Source organism: Vespula vulgaris, chromosome 9, assembly GCF_905475345.1.
Source record: "Vespula vulgaris chromosome 9, iyVesVulg1.1, whole genome shotgun sequence".
Taxonomy (NCBI): Eukaryota; Metazoa; Arthropoda; class Insecta; order Hymenoptera; family Vespidae; genus Vespula; species Vespula vulgaris.
Window position 1 is genome coordinate 7,113,127 of NC_066594.1, and position 16,525 is coordinate 7,129,651.

Sequence of the window (16,525 nt, forward strand, 5' to 3'; positions counted from 1 at the left end):
TTTATTTTACACTTTGATATCTTCAACTGGTCGTGAATTAAAGGGAGAAGAAAAAGAAAGAAAGAAAAAAGAATCCTCCGTCGTACGTACGTATGCATGTACTTACTTGTCTATCCTATGATCCTGACGTCAAAACTCTACACGGGACTCTAATTAATTAATTGTAACGTGTCGTAATTACGAGATCAAAAAAGCAAAAAAAAAGAAAAGAAAAAGAAAAGATAGAAAGGGAAAGAAAAAAAAAGAATTAAATAAATAAACGAATGAATGAATAAATAGATAAGTAAATTACGTAACGTATTCGATCGATGGATCGGATCGATCGAAACGATAAATTATGATACCATCATTAATAAAAAGTAATCAAGAATATAAATATAGTACTTACGTAATTCTATGTATCTCATGTAAGCACAATGTCAATATCGATATTACTCGCTTTCGCATTTTGGTGATCGGAAAATAAAAAAGAAAAGAATCAACAGAAAGAAACAAGAAACAAGAAAAAGAAAAGAAAAGAAAAGAAAAGAAAAGAAAAATGTCTATTATGTAGAACGTATATCTCATCGTCGTGGAAGCTCATTATCATTTCGATATTACGTAACGACGAGATCTCGTGACTCACGCGAACTAACGTGGCGAATATAATCGTGGACATAATAAATACATACATACATACATACATACATACATATATATATATATATATATATATATATATATATAAATACATAGATACATAAATACACTCGTAAGTATTGTATACAACTATACATACCATTATCGAGTAACGTCTTAAGACGAGACGAAAGAAGAGGGTTAGAGATTCCACGCGGATATCTCCTAGGATATTTTTCGAATACGAGCAAGCAGCAATTCAAGACGGCAAGACGGTGCTTCTCACACACATACACACACACACACACGTGTATATATGCGCGTGTATATCTCTCTAACGTTTCGATCTACTCTTGCGTCTCCTCCCTATGGAATATAGTTAGAGATAGGTAACTATTACTTGGCAAACTTTCGACGATCGAACTAACCGAACAAAACGAAATTATACGAGCACGGTTCTCCGAACAAAACGATCGATCGGAGTCTTCTTGCGTCTTGTTCCGTGTATTCGCGCACATCCTTGTTCTTCGACGTTTCACCGTATATTGCGAACGACAATCATCTACTGTTTTTCTTTGAGACCTTGAAGATCGTTCGTTTACTCCCCACTCCTTCTTATTCTCCTTTCCTTTGGCCTCTCTAATTGTTTAAATCAAAACAAAACAAATAATTTCTTTCGACGAATTTCTTCGCCCAAAATCCTCGTCGTCGTTCTCCCTTCGTCCTTTTCATCCTTTGTCCTTTAATCCAAATAATTATTATTACGAATCCGCGTAATATCAACTGCGTATCGTTCCTTGTAATACAGATTTATTTTATCGTGTCGGTAAATAATAATCTTCGCGGTCAGTCGTTAACATATCGTGACTCGTCTGCGTTGGATTAATCGGATTTCCATGGTATATCCAAAGGATAGGATAAATATTAGATAACGCAGGATAACGATAATTTTAGTTCCTTTGAAAGCTGAATAGTACTGACCAGAAACGCTTTTGATCCTACGCGGTAATTTCCGACTGAATTCTATTCGAGCTATTAGGTTATTTATGTAGGTATGTGTGTGGTGTGTGTGTGTGTGTTTGTGCGTTTGTACGTTTATCTGTCTGTCTATCTGTCTATGTGTGTGTGTATGTATGTATATATACGTATATATATATGTTCCGTTTACATATATTTACTAGAATTCATCTGCGTCATATGATCTCATATGATCGTAGATACATATGTTAAAACGTTAGAATTTTATCTAATCCTATTTTAATCAATTTCTTTCATCGTTTTCAAATCGTACTATCGTACGAATTTAATTTAATTCTTAATAATATAGAGAATTTTTTTATTGATTTGATATTATGATATCGGATATATCAAATTTTAATGAACGCAATTTCGAAAAGATCGTTTATTGATTCGTACGTTTTAGATACTTAGTGTTTCAGATATTTAATTAGTGTTGGTTTAATTGCTTGTAATATGGAGAATTTCATAATTGATCGAGATAATCATTGGATATATCAAGTATTAATGAACGTAGTTATTAAAAGATTTTTCAAGTTTTTTTTTTCTTTTTTTTTTTTCTTTTAGAAGATCGCGTAATGATCTATAAATTTTAAATATCTAGTGCACGAATCTAATCCAATTTTAAATTAGATTGCAATGATCATTGGATATAATCAAATTTTAATGAATCTGATTTCGAGAAGATTTTTCAAGTTTATTTTTTTCTTCTTTTTTCTTTTCTTTTTTTCTTTTTTTTTTTTTTTTAGAGGACCGTGTAACGATCCATAAATTTTATATACGTAGTGCAGGAATTTAATCTAATTTTAAATTAGATTGCAATAATCATTGAATATATGAAATTTTAATGAAACTAATTTCGAGAAGACCTTTCTAATTTTTTAAAAGATCGTCTAATGACATATCAATCTTTTAACATTCCCGTACGGATTTAATGCAATTTAATTTAATTTAATTTCTAATATACATGATTATAAATGTCATTGCAACGATCGTTGTTTATATATCGAATCTTGACGAATTCAACTTCTCCATTTATTTTATTAAAAAATCAAGATGAAATGATTCGTAAAACGCAATAAATACTTTACGATAAAGTATACAACTTCGAACATATTCATACATATATACATATATATATATATATATATATATATATATCACTTCCGCATTTCGATATACATAACGAATGAGATGGAGATAGAACCCTTGGCTCGATCATGTTACAGAAAGCCATATCTTTTCGTTGGTGAAACGTTAAAATCCAGACAGCGCCAATGGCATCCACTCGCGTAAATAGCTTTGGTAGTTGCCAAATATGTTTCTATTTATCAGTGAGTCAACGAACGATGTCGACAAGTAAAGTAAGATCTTCGACGATCCTTCGAATCATTTGTATCTTACGTTGATCGGAATATCGTTCGAACGATTCCCACAAATTTTCTTATATCGATCATCTTACGTTGAAATTTCTTTTCTTTTTTTTTATTTCTTTTATCTTCTTGTTACATTTTTTAATTACTTTCTACTTTCGTACAGTAGAAATATATTTTATATCAGTATTCCTATTAGTACTATAATTCGTTTTATATATATGTTTTTATACGTATATGTATATATACATATATATATATATATATATATATATATATATGTGTGTTACATAAAGATATAGTATAAGTTATTAAAATTGAGTATGCAAAATTGTATATAGACGTGTGTATAAAGACAAATATATATATATATATATATATATATATATATATATATATATAAAGATAAGAAATATTGTGATCGATGAAGCAGCGAAGCATGAAAGTCTCGAATATATGAGGGTTACGACAGGTCCTTGTAAAAGTCCATATTTCATCTTGTATTCCTCGGTGCAGTAGTAGTAGCAGCAGTAGCAGCAGCAACAGCAGCATTTTCCACTCGAATCAACTAAACTAAACAATAAACCGAGTCACGTAGAACGTATCTCACCACCTATTTTGTCGAAACACGATGGAGAAAGGCTTTCTCCATACGCATCACTTGCATACATGCATATATATGCACTTAGATACACTTTGACATAAGCTTATATAGGTATATCGAACGTCATATAAACATACTCGTCGGTTTTCATCGTAAGAATATTATATATATATATATATATATATATATATATATATATACATACATAAATAATTTATAATTCTACATATGTACAAACAAAGAGATATATGTACGTATAATTTTCTATAGCCTGAAAACATACTCGAATTTTCAATCAAAATCTTTGATAACTTTCAGATAATTAATTTAACATTAATATTAACATTTGATATTTTCCATAATACAAAATTCTATCGTAAACTCATTTCCATATAGCGTATGTACATACATAATAATTATCGCGTTGTAAATACAAACGAAGAGATATAGATATATTTTATACTGCCCCTAAATACGCCATACTCGTAATTCCATAAAAACCTTTTGATGAACTTCCGCGTAATTACTTTTAACGTTTGGTATCTTCCATAATATTCGTTTTATGTTCCTTTCTTTTTTTTATTCTCTCGTACATAATAGTTATCAAATTTCTAACGTTCCTAATTACTATCGTTTCATTTTCGAGAGAGAATGAACGAGTATGATAATATTGAGATGACGAATAACTAACATTATCTCTCGATCATCTATTTTCTATATACGTACCTATATATCTATCTACCTACATATATTTATTTACTTTTTGACAATTTTTCAAGATAACGAAAAAAAAAATATATATATAAAATATATTATAAACACATATATAGAATACCATTAAAACTTTTAACTTTTTCATTAAAAACACACACAAAATTTTTACGTACATGAACACATACATACACCACACACATATATATTATACGAATCAAATAGTCCTATATAGCCAATTTAAATTCGTTTGTATAGTTAATGGAAGAGAAGTTGAACGATGATGATAGTAGTAGTAGTGATGGTAGCGAGGGTATCGTTTTACGAGCTCCAAAGACGAATAAATATTTATCTCTTGAAAATAGGAGAGCTAGTACGTAATAAGCGATGGAACATGCATGTACCTGAGTATTAAAGCGTATCTGATATACATACATATGTAATCCTCAGGTGTGTAAAATATGTATATAGGACGTAGATTTAATAATGGTAAACAGACAACGTACAAGGAAAATTCTGTTTACTAACGAGTAGAAAATAATGTTGCGAAGTTCGTTTAATTTCAACGAGATAATGATATCTTCTAACAATATTTTCTTCTAACTTTCGTCTTCAATTTTAATTTATATATATATATATATATATATATATATATATATGTATATAATTTTTTTTTTAAGTACGATTCGAAGTGATAATCCGCGATTAATTTATTCGTCGATAAACGAATGAATTCATTATAAAATTGTTGAATCCTTAAGAATGATACATGAAATGTGATTTCGATAAAACTAATAAAAATAATATCAAGCTTTAACTTCGACAAGACAATGATATCCTCCAACAATATTTTCCTCTTTGAAATCACAACTCTTTGTTTCTTTTCTTCTTCCCGTAGAATTAAAAGAAATAATTTACGTCGAATCGTTCGTTCCGTCAAGAAAACAAATAAAATTAGTAGAATCGTTAAGAGAGATTTATTAAATATTTTGCTATGAAATAAATCAAAACAATATAACCTTTAACTCGGACAAGATAATGATATCTTTCAACAATACTTTCCAACAATACACTTTTTTCTTTTTATCATAGAATTAAAGGAAATAATTTACGTCATCGTTCGTTCCATCAATAAACAAACGCACCGATCATAAAATTATAGAATCACGAAGAATCAAGAAAGTTTATCGAAAATATTCGATAAAACGATAACCGTGAGCGCACACACATGTATTAGAGATACCTACACGTATACACATTTATGCATACGCACGTGTAAAGAGAGAAAGAGATAAAGTAAAAGAAGAAACGATAGGATGTTTCCGATGTCTTATATCTCAACGTTATAAATCGCCTTTTAATTCTATTTATCCGTTTTTCACTTCGAATAGGAAGTATTTGGAGCGGAAACCATTCTTTAGCTCGCCGCCGAGAGACATACGACTCAGACAATCGTAGCAGTGCACGGTAGGGGTTAGCGTCTATGTTGGTAGCGAGTTGGTAGTGGGAGGGAAAAGAAAAGAGGAGAGGGTTGAAAGAGAGGGAGGGAGAGAGAAAGAGAGAGAGAGAGAGAGAGAGATCTGGACAAAAGTTTCGTCATTCATTTTCTTATCTTGGCTTCTTCCATGCTAACTTCAATCGCGATTGAAACCTTAAATATCTAGAATATCTAGAGCGTACGAGTCTGCATTTATAGGGTAGTAGCGTAATACTAACCCTCTCCTCTTGTTGTTTTAAATTATTCCCTCGTTGCCAAGTTCATCTTTCTTTCTTTTTCTTGTTCTTCTTCTTGTTCTTCTCTCTTTTTTGTTTTTTTTCTCTCTCTCTTTTTTTTTTAACGTTCAAAAAGTTGAACAAACATTTCTTTTCCACGTGCTGGTAAATCTCCGTACGGTTCGTAAGATTCTCTCTTATTATTCTTATCCTTTTTTTTTCTTTCCTTTTTCTTTCTTTCTTTCTTTTTTTTTAATATCCTTTAGTAGTAAAGAAAGAAAGCAAGCCAGCCAGGTAGCTAACTGCATCCGGTAAAACGCCAACGTTCCTTCGCAGCTTTCTTTAAAAAGATCTACCAGTGCTGCTTGATATCCAGAAATATCCTAAAAATAGTTAAGGTCCTTGAATCTCGAGGCGAGAGTTTACGCTTGGAATAATATGACGTTTTGTTGGAAATCCAACGAACCTCGGGGGTGACATTCTTTCTATCTATCTATCTATACATACACACACACACACATATATATATCGGAATAGTACAATGCATTTCTTCCTTGGAATCGTCGTGCAATCGCATTTCGATTATATCTCGGAACGTGCAACGCAGAAAGGAAATATAGTCCAACGTAGAAGGTATTAGAGAAGGTAGTAGTATTGTATAGAACGGATAGGTGAGCACACTATTCCACGAAAGATTTATTCTCGTCTCCCGCAAAACTCGATGGGTACATTTGCAAGACGATGAAAGGTCGCCGTTCAGTGATGGTTGCCGCAGTAAATCCGTGTACCACCACCATCACCGTTCTCTCGCGTCCAGATATCGAAATTTCCAGCCGTTTGAGAAATAAATCGAAATACCTTTACGTGGAATACCTTTGGTCTACTGCTTTTTCACTTTTTTTCTTTCTTTCTTTCTTTCTTTCTTTCTTTCTTTTTTTTTCTTTTTCTTCTTTTTCTGCTTCTTTCTTTTTTTTTTTTTTTTGGAAGAAACAGGTGAAATATACTCGAACGAAAAACCGTGCCATAGAAACTCCTTTGCTCCTTCTACCCTTAACTTAAATTCCTATATATTCCTTTCTTTCTAGCCAATACTCTTTCGATATTTTTTGGATTATTTTTATTTTCTTTGACGGTAAGAAAAATCAGAATAGGAATCACAAGAGGAAAAAGAAAAACAAGAAAAATATATATATAATAGAAATATATATATGTATTTTCTAGAAAGAAAAGATCGAAAATACGATTAATGCAAAATTAAGAAAAAAGAAAAAGAGAAAGAAACGAAGCATTGCAGAGAGAATTAAAAGACCTTTCAAACGACATATCACTTGACCTCCGTTTCCAATCAAGATTTTTCAGATGATTTATCTTAAAATGTTAGTTCAAAATGGAGAAATTTGTGAAAATTGATCTTAGACAAAAAAACAAAAAAAAAACAAACAAACAAACAAAAATTGACCTGTCACAGCTTTATTCGAAAAAAAGATCACTAAATTTTAAATAATCTTGAACATAATTTTCGTGTGTCTCGTGCGATACTTTCTACTCATATGTACTCGTGCGTATACATACATATATACTCAACATACCTATAAATAGACGATAAAAAGAAATATATTTGAATGTTTACTTTGGAGTCGTTCGTAAGAAAGAATAGCCCTTGGCTATAATCGTATCCGACAAATTTTGTTGGTGGGATGGGAAGGACGGAAGGGTGAAGGGTTGGAAGGAGAGGGGAAAAAGTGAAGTAGCAAGAAGACGAGGAGTAGTATTACCAAATCCATCATTTCTCATCCTCCACGCTCTTTCACCCCCGAGCAACGACTTCGATCACGAACAGACATAAAGATCCTCGGTACTAGAGACCTTTTTCGGTGAGCACGTCGAACGAACTGACATGACGGACGAGCCATGGTCTTCATCCTCTCATTCTCGACGATTACTCCTTTCAATCTCTCTCTCTCTCTCTCTCTCTCTCTCTTTTCGGTCACTAGCCATTCCCAGGAAGCAATACGAATTTAAGCTTGGAAGAATAATATAGCTGTTTACTCCGATATCTCTCTCTGTCTCTCTTTCTGTTTGCAGAAGCCGAGAACGGTGGCGCCATCGGGCTTGATATCAATCATCCTGGAGGCAGGAACACGGAGGAGGATCATCGACACTTTCCGGGTAACGAGAGGAGTACGAGAAATAACAACAACAACAACAATAACAATAACAATAACAATAACAACAGCAACAGTAACAGTAACAGCAGTAGCAATAGCAACAATAACCAAAGCAGTAACAACACCGATAACAACAATACCAATAATAAAGAGGAAGTTAAAGAAGAGGAAGTTTGGCCCGTCGAGAATATCGACGTTAATTCTACGATCGATTTGTCTTATCCAAAGAAAAAGAGAAAATCTGATGTAACGACGTCATCGGCAACGACGATGACACCGACGATAGAACGATCGAATAGGAATAATAATACCGAAAAGAGGACAATTAGAAAGGAAGTAAATAGAATCGAGTTTCTCGATTACGAGGAGACAGAGTCGTCACGGTATCAGAGGGATCAGAGTAAAAAGGTTGATCAGGGTATATCGAGGATTCAGGATGATCCTAAGGACGATTCAACCGTGACGATCGTACCACCGAGATCCCATCAAAGGATACCGATCGATGTCACTACGTCCAGGGATTTCTCGGTGTTAGCTGGTAGTACGAGCCTATTCGAAAGCCGATTGGAAAACAGTGTCACAGTGAAGGCTACTTACTTGGAAGTACCTCGACAGGATCCCTCGACGAGTAGTAGTAGTAGTAGTAGTAGTAGTAGTAATAGTAGTAGTAATAGTAATAGTAGTAGTACTAATAGTAATAGTAGTAATAGTAGTAGTAGTAGTATCATCAACATCAGCAACAGCAACAACAACAGTAGGATCGAAGTCGAGTCATCGTCCTCCTCCTCCTCCTCCTCCTCCTCTTCTTCTTCCTCTTCCTCTTCCTCTTCGAGCAACGTCAGATCGAACGATCTTCATCGATCTTCTCGGTTAAAGTTACGACACGAGAACGAGCTGGATCAAGATATCGATCATGGACATTTTGAATCGTCCAGTCTGCGTTCGATCGATAACTCGCCCTCGCAATATCTGCGTTCAACCGAATCGATCGAGCGCAAGGATTTCAATGACATAAGAGCGATATCCTTTCAAGTACCAAAGCCAGAAATGTTTGAAGAGTTAAATGTCGACGAGAAGGAACGTGATCGTTCTATCGAATCCCTTGTTAAATCTGTCCGTAACAGTAATCACGATATCGACCCTACCAAAATCGAAGATCCATTAAAAATGATCCCAGAAACGAGGAAGGATCATCGTTCGAGATTAATGAACGAATTGTTGATATCTGCTAACGAGAAATCAACGAAAGCGTTTTACGAGATCAAACCTTCGGTTAAAACCGAACTCGAAAGGAACAACGACGGTCATAATAATAATAATAATAAGAATAATAATAATAATAGTAATAATAACGGTAGTAATCGTCGTCAATCGATTATTACTAGCACGCAAAAGGAGTTAGGTGGAAAATTTATTCTGCCGAGCGTTGACAGTGCCATTGGGAAATTTGGACCTTACTTCGTCGATGGCGATCGAGAGATTAACGTAACTGCAAGGATCGGTAGCACCGTTGGCCTTGATTGCAAGATAGGCTTGCTTGGCGATAAAAAGGTAAGAACAATTAAATCAATCTTATCAATCCGTATTATCGATACGTATTATAATCGTGAATTTAGTACGCGTAAATCAAAATTTGGTATATCTTGTAACGATTCGTTGGTTAAAATCAGACGTTTCAAATACTCTACAATTTTATAGATCAACACTTTTCTCTTATCCGATAGATCTTAGAATAAGATCGACGTTGGTGATAAACAAATTAAAATATCGAGAAAAATCTTAATCGGTATATATTATTCATTTTTATTATCGATTAAAACAAAATATACGGATATAATAATAAAAATGATAACAACAACGTAATACTAATTCTCCAAATATTTTTACGCAACAAAATATATCTCGGATAACACGATCTTAAAATGTATAACTACATATGCACGCAAAAAATACATGATCGTTGTTTGACGGATAAGAACAAAAACAAACAAACAAACAAAAAAGAAAACAAAAAAATAATCTAACGCTTAATATCGAAAGCTTATTACTAAAAGTAAATCCATCAGCTGAGCTCTCCAATATCGGAGTTTATGTATACCATTTGCCGTTATCAGATTAAACGGTTCTACTGCGAATCGATCGAGGTACGCGCGTTTCCGTTCTCTCTCTCTCTCTCTCTCTCTATCTATCTATCTATCTATCTATCTATCTATCTCTCTCCTTCTCATCCTCTCTCTCTCTCTCTCTTTCTGTGATGCAAATCGCAACTCTACGTGGGATTCGTGGATGCGAACGTTTTCGGCTTCGATCGTGATTAGCCTTAATCGAAACGCGAAAGAACAACGAAGCTAATCTACCGGGTTGCCCGTTTCCAGAATCTAGCCACGAATACCGAATGATTTCATTCGTTAAACCGTTGTAAGAGGGAATGCGCATAGTGGTCGTATATGTAGAGAGGACATGTAATGAAAAAAACGTTCGAGAGGGATCGCTTAATAAAAAAAAAAAAAAAAAAGAAGAAAGAAAGAAAAAAAAGAAAAATAGAAAGCGAAGGGAAAAAGGAAGGGAAGAAAAAAGGAACCAATCCGCGAAACGACATTTTTTTTGTTTTTATTCTTCTATTAATTTATCTTTTATTTTTTTATCTTTAATATACGAACTCACAGTGAAATAATTATTCGGTGTTATTGCGAGAGAATCGTTGGTGGTAATAATAAAATAATTTTATGGATGAGCGAATAAGAGGGAGAGAGAAAAAAGTAAATAATAAAATAGAAAAGAAAGATGGAGGGGAGCGAGATTAAAATGAGTTAGAGAGAGAGAAAGATCATAATTGCAAACACTTTGTTAATCTTCTCTCCGTTTCTTTTTCGTTTACTTTTAGCGGTATATTTCTCTGGTGCACGTTTTGTCAGCAAGAAACTTTCCGCATTTCAATCGGTGCCTCTTCTCGGTGTCTCTTTCTCGAGTTTGAGAAACCCCACCCTTATCTTATCCTCTCTCTTTTTCTCTTTCTTTTTCTCTCTCTCTCTCTTTCTCTTTCTCATAGATTCTCTCGTGAGCAAGAGGTAGAGTACGAAGTCGCTTGAAATTCCTCAGGGATTCATATTCTCTGGAATACGTAATGTGAAACCGATTGTGGCGTTCGGCCGTGCCAAGGAACGAAAACGAGTGCTTCCGATTCCACCTTGGATATCCATAATATATATAGATATAGATCTATAAATATATATATATATATATATATATATATATATATATATATATATATATATTGATATGCTTCAAGAATAGCAAACGACTTGAAACCGCCTTCGAGAACGACAAACTTTATCGCGAAACATCGTCTTTCAAAAATGACCGATCGGTAGTAAAGAAAAATTAGTTTAATATATATATATATATTTATGTGTATATATATTTATGTATATATATATATTTATGTATATATATGTATTTATGTGTATATATATTTATGTATATATATATATATATGTGTGTGTGTGTATGTGTGTGTGTATGAATATAAGAAAAGGATAGAAATGTTTCGTACGAAAAAGAAAAATAGATAAAAATTTTTGAAATGATTTGTAATCCATAATCGTTCCAAGAATTTTTGAAATTATCTACGATCCTTAATCATTCCAAGAATTTTTCAAATTATTCGCAATCAATAATCTATGTAAGAATTTTTGAAATGATTTATAATCTATAATCGTTTGAAAATTAATATCAGATTTTTTACGAGTAGTACGAATCAATGATTTCATGTACTGTTGCAGTTGTGCGTATCTGAAACATTGACTAATACTATCGATAATATCGAACAATTACTCGTAGTACTCCTAATGTATAACCTATTGATTAATAATACCGCTGATAATATCAAACATTGACTACTTGTACTACTATATCAAATATTGACTCGTACTACCGACAATATGAAGCATTGACTCGTACTACTGTTAATGTATAACACGTTGAGTCATAACACCGATAGTATCGAACATTGACTCGTACTACTATGTCAAATATTGACTCCTACTACTGCAAATACGTATATACGTATATTACGTATTTACTCGTACTACTATTAATATAAAACGTTGACTCGTACTATTACAAACGTACATACGCATTGACTTATACTACTGATAGTATACATCATCGAATACGAATAATAAGTAAAATATTGACTTAGACTATTAGTGAAATTTGATTCGTCAATGAATTATTTAAAAAAAAAATTAATTAATAAAAAAAAATAAGGTAGAAAAAGAGAGAGAGAGAGAGATTCTTGAAATTGATATAAATAACTTAAAAAATATTTTTATTATAGTAATAAATTTATTATAATCGATGTTTATTTTATAAATTTTTTTGTTGCGATGATACGGAAATAAATTAATTAATAAAAAAATGAGAGAGAAAGAGAGAAAGGAAGAGAGAGAGAGAGAGAGAGAGAGATAGAGAAAAGTCCTTGAAATTGGCGATACGTATCAGTCGACTAGATTCTAGTTTCGAAAGACGACAGAGTTAAATTCTCGGAGAAGTTGCTTACCTTACCTTCTCCGACCCTCTCTTCGACCTCCGAAGTGAAAACTTTGACCTCTCTCGCGTATACTCTCCCGTAGCACGAGTGTCGAAGACTAATGTCGCGGCTGTGAACTAACTTTCGTAACTAACGACTCCTTGGTCCGTAGGAAACTCGACTTTTATTCGCGAACGTTTGATAAACTCTAGGTTTGAGAGTGAATCGGAGTGATGCCTCCCGTGAGAAAGCATTCGTTCTTGTGTATTGTAAGTTTTCTTGTATCTGTAGCGTAGCATAGAAAATACTATCAAGATCAAAGGTTACCTTATTCGTATCATTTTTATAATCGTTGGATATAATCTTTAGGAGTCTTATCAAAACTTAAAATTAAAACAATCGTTAGAACGATCGTGATCTTTATCGTCAAATTCGGATTATCGAATGATATAAAATCGACGAACGAAATAAATTTGGTGTCTTTTCGATTTGACAAAAATTAATTTACAAATGTTTCTGATCGTTTGTTTTATAGGTAACTTGGGTGCAACAAGACAAGGATTCCTTTCGACTTTTAACCGTTGGCAGGATCCCATATAGCGTCGATCAAAGGATCAGTCTTCATTATCGGTAAATTCTATTATCTGCTAGTCCTCTTTAATCGATACAAAGAAATATATATATATATATATAAAAACTATTTATCGATCGTCCCAATCGTAATTACATTGGTTCCTCCTTTCCGTTCTTCTTTCTGAAACGAAGAAAGAAAAAAATAAAAAAAAAATAAATAAAAGAAAAAAAAATAAAGTAGATAGACCCTCGGAAAAATTGAATTACCGAAAGGATTGAACGCGATTTGTATTATCATGCATGATTTTTATTTTTTTTTTCACCCTACAACGCAAACGAGAAATTTATTCTGTATATGTATTTTTCATCTCTCTCTCCATATATATATATAGACCCACACACAAACACTCACACACACACATATATATGTATATATCCTATTTTGTGAAACGAAATCAACGATTTTATGTGCCATGAAAATCAAACGTCCTGGTAAGTCGGTTTTCTGGAAAACGACAACACCATCGTCTCGTAGTAAACGAACCACCACAACGACAACCCCAATCCCTCCAACCCCATTCTCCCCTTGTGTCATCTCTCTCTTTCTCTCTCTTTTTCTCTATCCTTTCTCTCTCTCTTTCTCTCTTTCTCACTTGACTGAAAAGGAAATGAAGTTTTCCCTTCTTTTGATCGTACCAGGTACCCAAGTAACTGGAGATTGCAAATCCTGTATGCTTCGCCAAGGGACTCAGGACTGTACAAGTGTCAAGTATCTACTCATCCACCTCTTGTGAAGAAAATTAACGTTATCGTCACGGGTAAGAAGAAAAACAAATTTACGATTAACCTGCTTATTTTTTCATCTCCCTCTCTTCTTTTGCTATTACTCTTCCCTCCTTTTCTTTTTTTTTTTTAAATTTTAACACGCGTCAATAATTTTTGAAGATGAATTTTACATGTCGTTCATGTTGTATTCACTCTTTGCGATCGAGCGAAAAGGATAGAAAAAGAAGAAAGAAAAGAATATTCGACGTATCTCGTAGATAATTAGAATATGATTCATTTGTTACGTCGGTATACAAATTTTTATCGAAGAAATTACTCGCATTTATCACTAAAGTAAGAAAGAGAGAGATAGAGAGAGAGAGAGAGAGAGAGAGAGAGTATAAGGATAAACAAAACATTTTTTATTTCTTCGAAATATTTCTCTTTACATAATCGATACATCTCGATGTTACTTCGAGAAAAACAAAAAGAAAGAAAGAAAGGAACAAGCGAACGAAGAAACAAAGAAAGAAGAAAAAAGATAACAACAAAATAAAGACACATCCATATTTGAACGCACATCCCTTCTTGCGCGAATCTATATAATAATAATAACAACAATAATAAATTCACTGTCACCTAGATACATACATCATGTTATTACGCGGAAAAAAAGAGACAAAAACACGCACGTACATACAATCTCTTATTCCGCGAATCGATGTAATGATAAATAAGAAATCTCGTGTCACCTTCTCGTACGAATAATAATATAGTATGAGTCAAATTAGTCATCGTGTTCGTTATACTAGGTTTCAGTAGTATCTAGAGTCTCCTACGTATCGGAAGTATCTATGCTCGAAGAGTCGTAACGGTAGACGTAAACGTAAACGTAGACGTAGACGTAAACGTAACGTGAAGTGAAGTGAAGTGAAGTGAAGTGAAGTGAAGTGATGAAAGACAGAGAGAAAGAGGATGGATGAGAAAGAAGAGGAAAAGAAAGAGGATGAGGAAAGGGTCAGGAGGAAATCGAAGGCAAGAAGGGTAGTCGAAAGGTTTCCTCTCGAGAACCACACGACAGATATCGTAGACGATAGGGGAGAACAGAAGTGGACGATAAAGTATAGACATCGATAAGAGAGTAAGTAAGAGAGAGAAAGAAAAAAAGAAAGAAAAAAAGAAAGAAAAGAGAGAGAGAGAGAAAGAGAGAGAGAGAAAGTCCTTGTAGAAATAAACGGGAAATGTATTGGCCTCCTCTCTCTCTCTCTCTCTCTCTCTCTTTTACTCTTTCGAGTTCGTTCACATCACTCCTTCGTGCGGTCCGAATCCCCTTACGTCACCAATTCGGTGCAATGGAAACCCGCATTTCCTCGACTATAAGCGCCCCAGTGGCCGGTAATCTGATCTGATCCGAAGAGGACCGAACGAGAGGACGACGTCGGTCCGACGGTGAACAAAAGCTGGCCCGTAAGGGCGAAGTAGGACAGAACAAACCCGGATAGACCGACATTGTTACGCCAGCCGTCGTCTTCCCCTCCCTTTTCTCTGTCTTTCTCTTTCTCTTTCTCTTTCTCTTGTCTTCTCGCTCGTTCTCACTTATTATCTTTCTCTCTCTCTTATTCACTCACTCTTCTATACGAATACCTTCACATCGTCCTTGTCTTTCCGTTCGTTCTACGACCTCCTGTCGTTGGAATTTCTTTGATCATTGACCCCGTCGTCCAGTAGTTTTCTCCCTCCTTCATCTCTCCCTCCTTCTATCTTTTTCTCGTTTTCTCTGTTTCCTATAACCCCCTTTCCCTCGTTCCGACGAGTACCACTAACCAATTTCGAGGAATGTTTTGTACTTTACAATCCAGATTCTTTTGATACCACCATAATTGCAAGTTAATTATCAATATTCAAAGGAATGTTTTCGAATTGATATTAGTATTCGAATCAACGATGGAGTATAGAGATATAATCTTTTTTTTTTTTTGTTTTTTCGAAATCCTCACCTCGTGTAGATTACGCTTTATTAAACTCGTAGAGTGGCTGAGATTTAATGTTTATTACATTTTATATATTTTATATTCGGTTAATGATCCCAGTAAGTGGATGAATAATTAAACGTAATTGGAAACGAATTTGTTTATATTATGAACAATTAACGATTACTGGATTGGAATATAAGTGTCTATGACGTATCTCTTTGTATGTGTGTATAACAATCGTTTTAATTTACTCGATATCTCTGACTTGTCCTTTGTTATTTCTTTTACATGTATATATATATATATTTAATTTTTTAATTTTCTTTTTCTTCTCTTTTTCTTTAATACAACGAGACTCGTAACTCCACAAAGAAAAAGCTCTGCTGTTTGATGGAGGGGATGGAGGAGAAGAGGGAGGAATTAATCAAGTCCCATCGACGATCAAAGAGATTAGAGAATAAGATTCAGAGATTAAATTA

The 16,525-nt window shown here is 33.7% G+C and overlaps 1 protein-coding gene across 7 annotated transcripts in view; it reads left to right on the forward strand.

Moving 5' to 3' along the window:
• LOC127066163 (putative uncharacterized protein DDB_G0277255) overlaps positions 1-16,525 on the forward strand; it is a 295,758-nt gene that overhangs the window by 234,021 nt on the left and 45,212 nt on the right. For all 7 annotated transcript variants that reach the window (XM_050999553.1, XM_050999560.1, XM_050999558.1 and 4 more), the window contains 3 exons: positions 8,122-9,755; positions 13,271-13,365; positions 14,008-14,126. In XM_050999553.1, the coding sequence (XP_050855510.1) occupies positions 8,122-9,755; positions 13,271-13,365; positions 14,008-14,126 (1,848 nt within the window). The remainder of the gene's footprint in view (positions 1-8,121; positions 9,756-13,270; positions 13,366-14,007; positions 14,127-16,525) is intronic.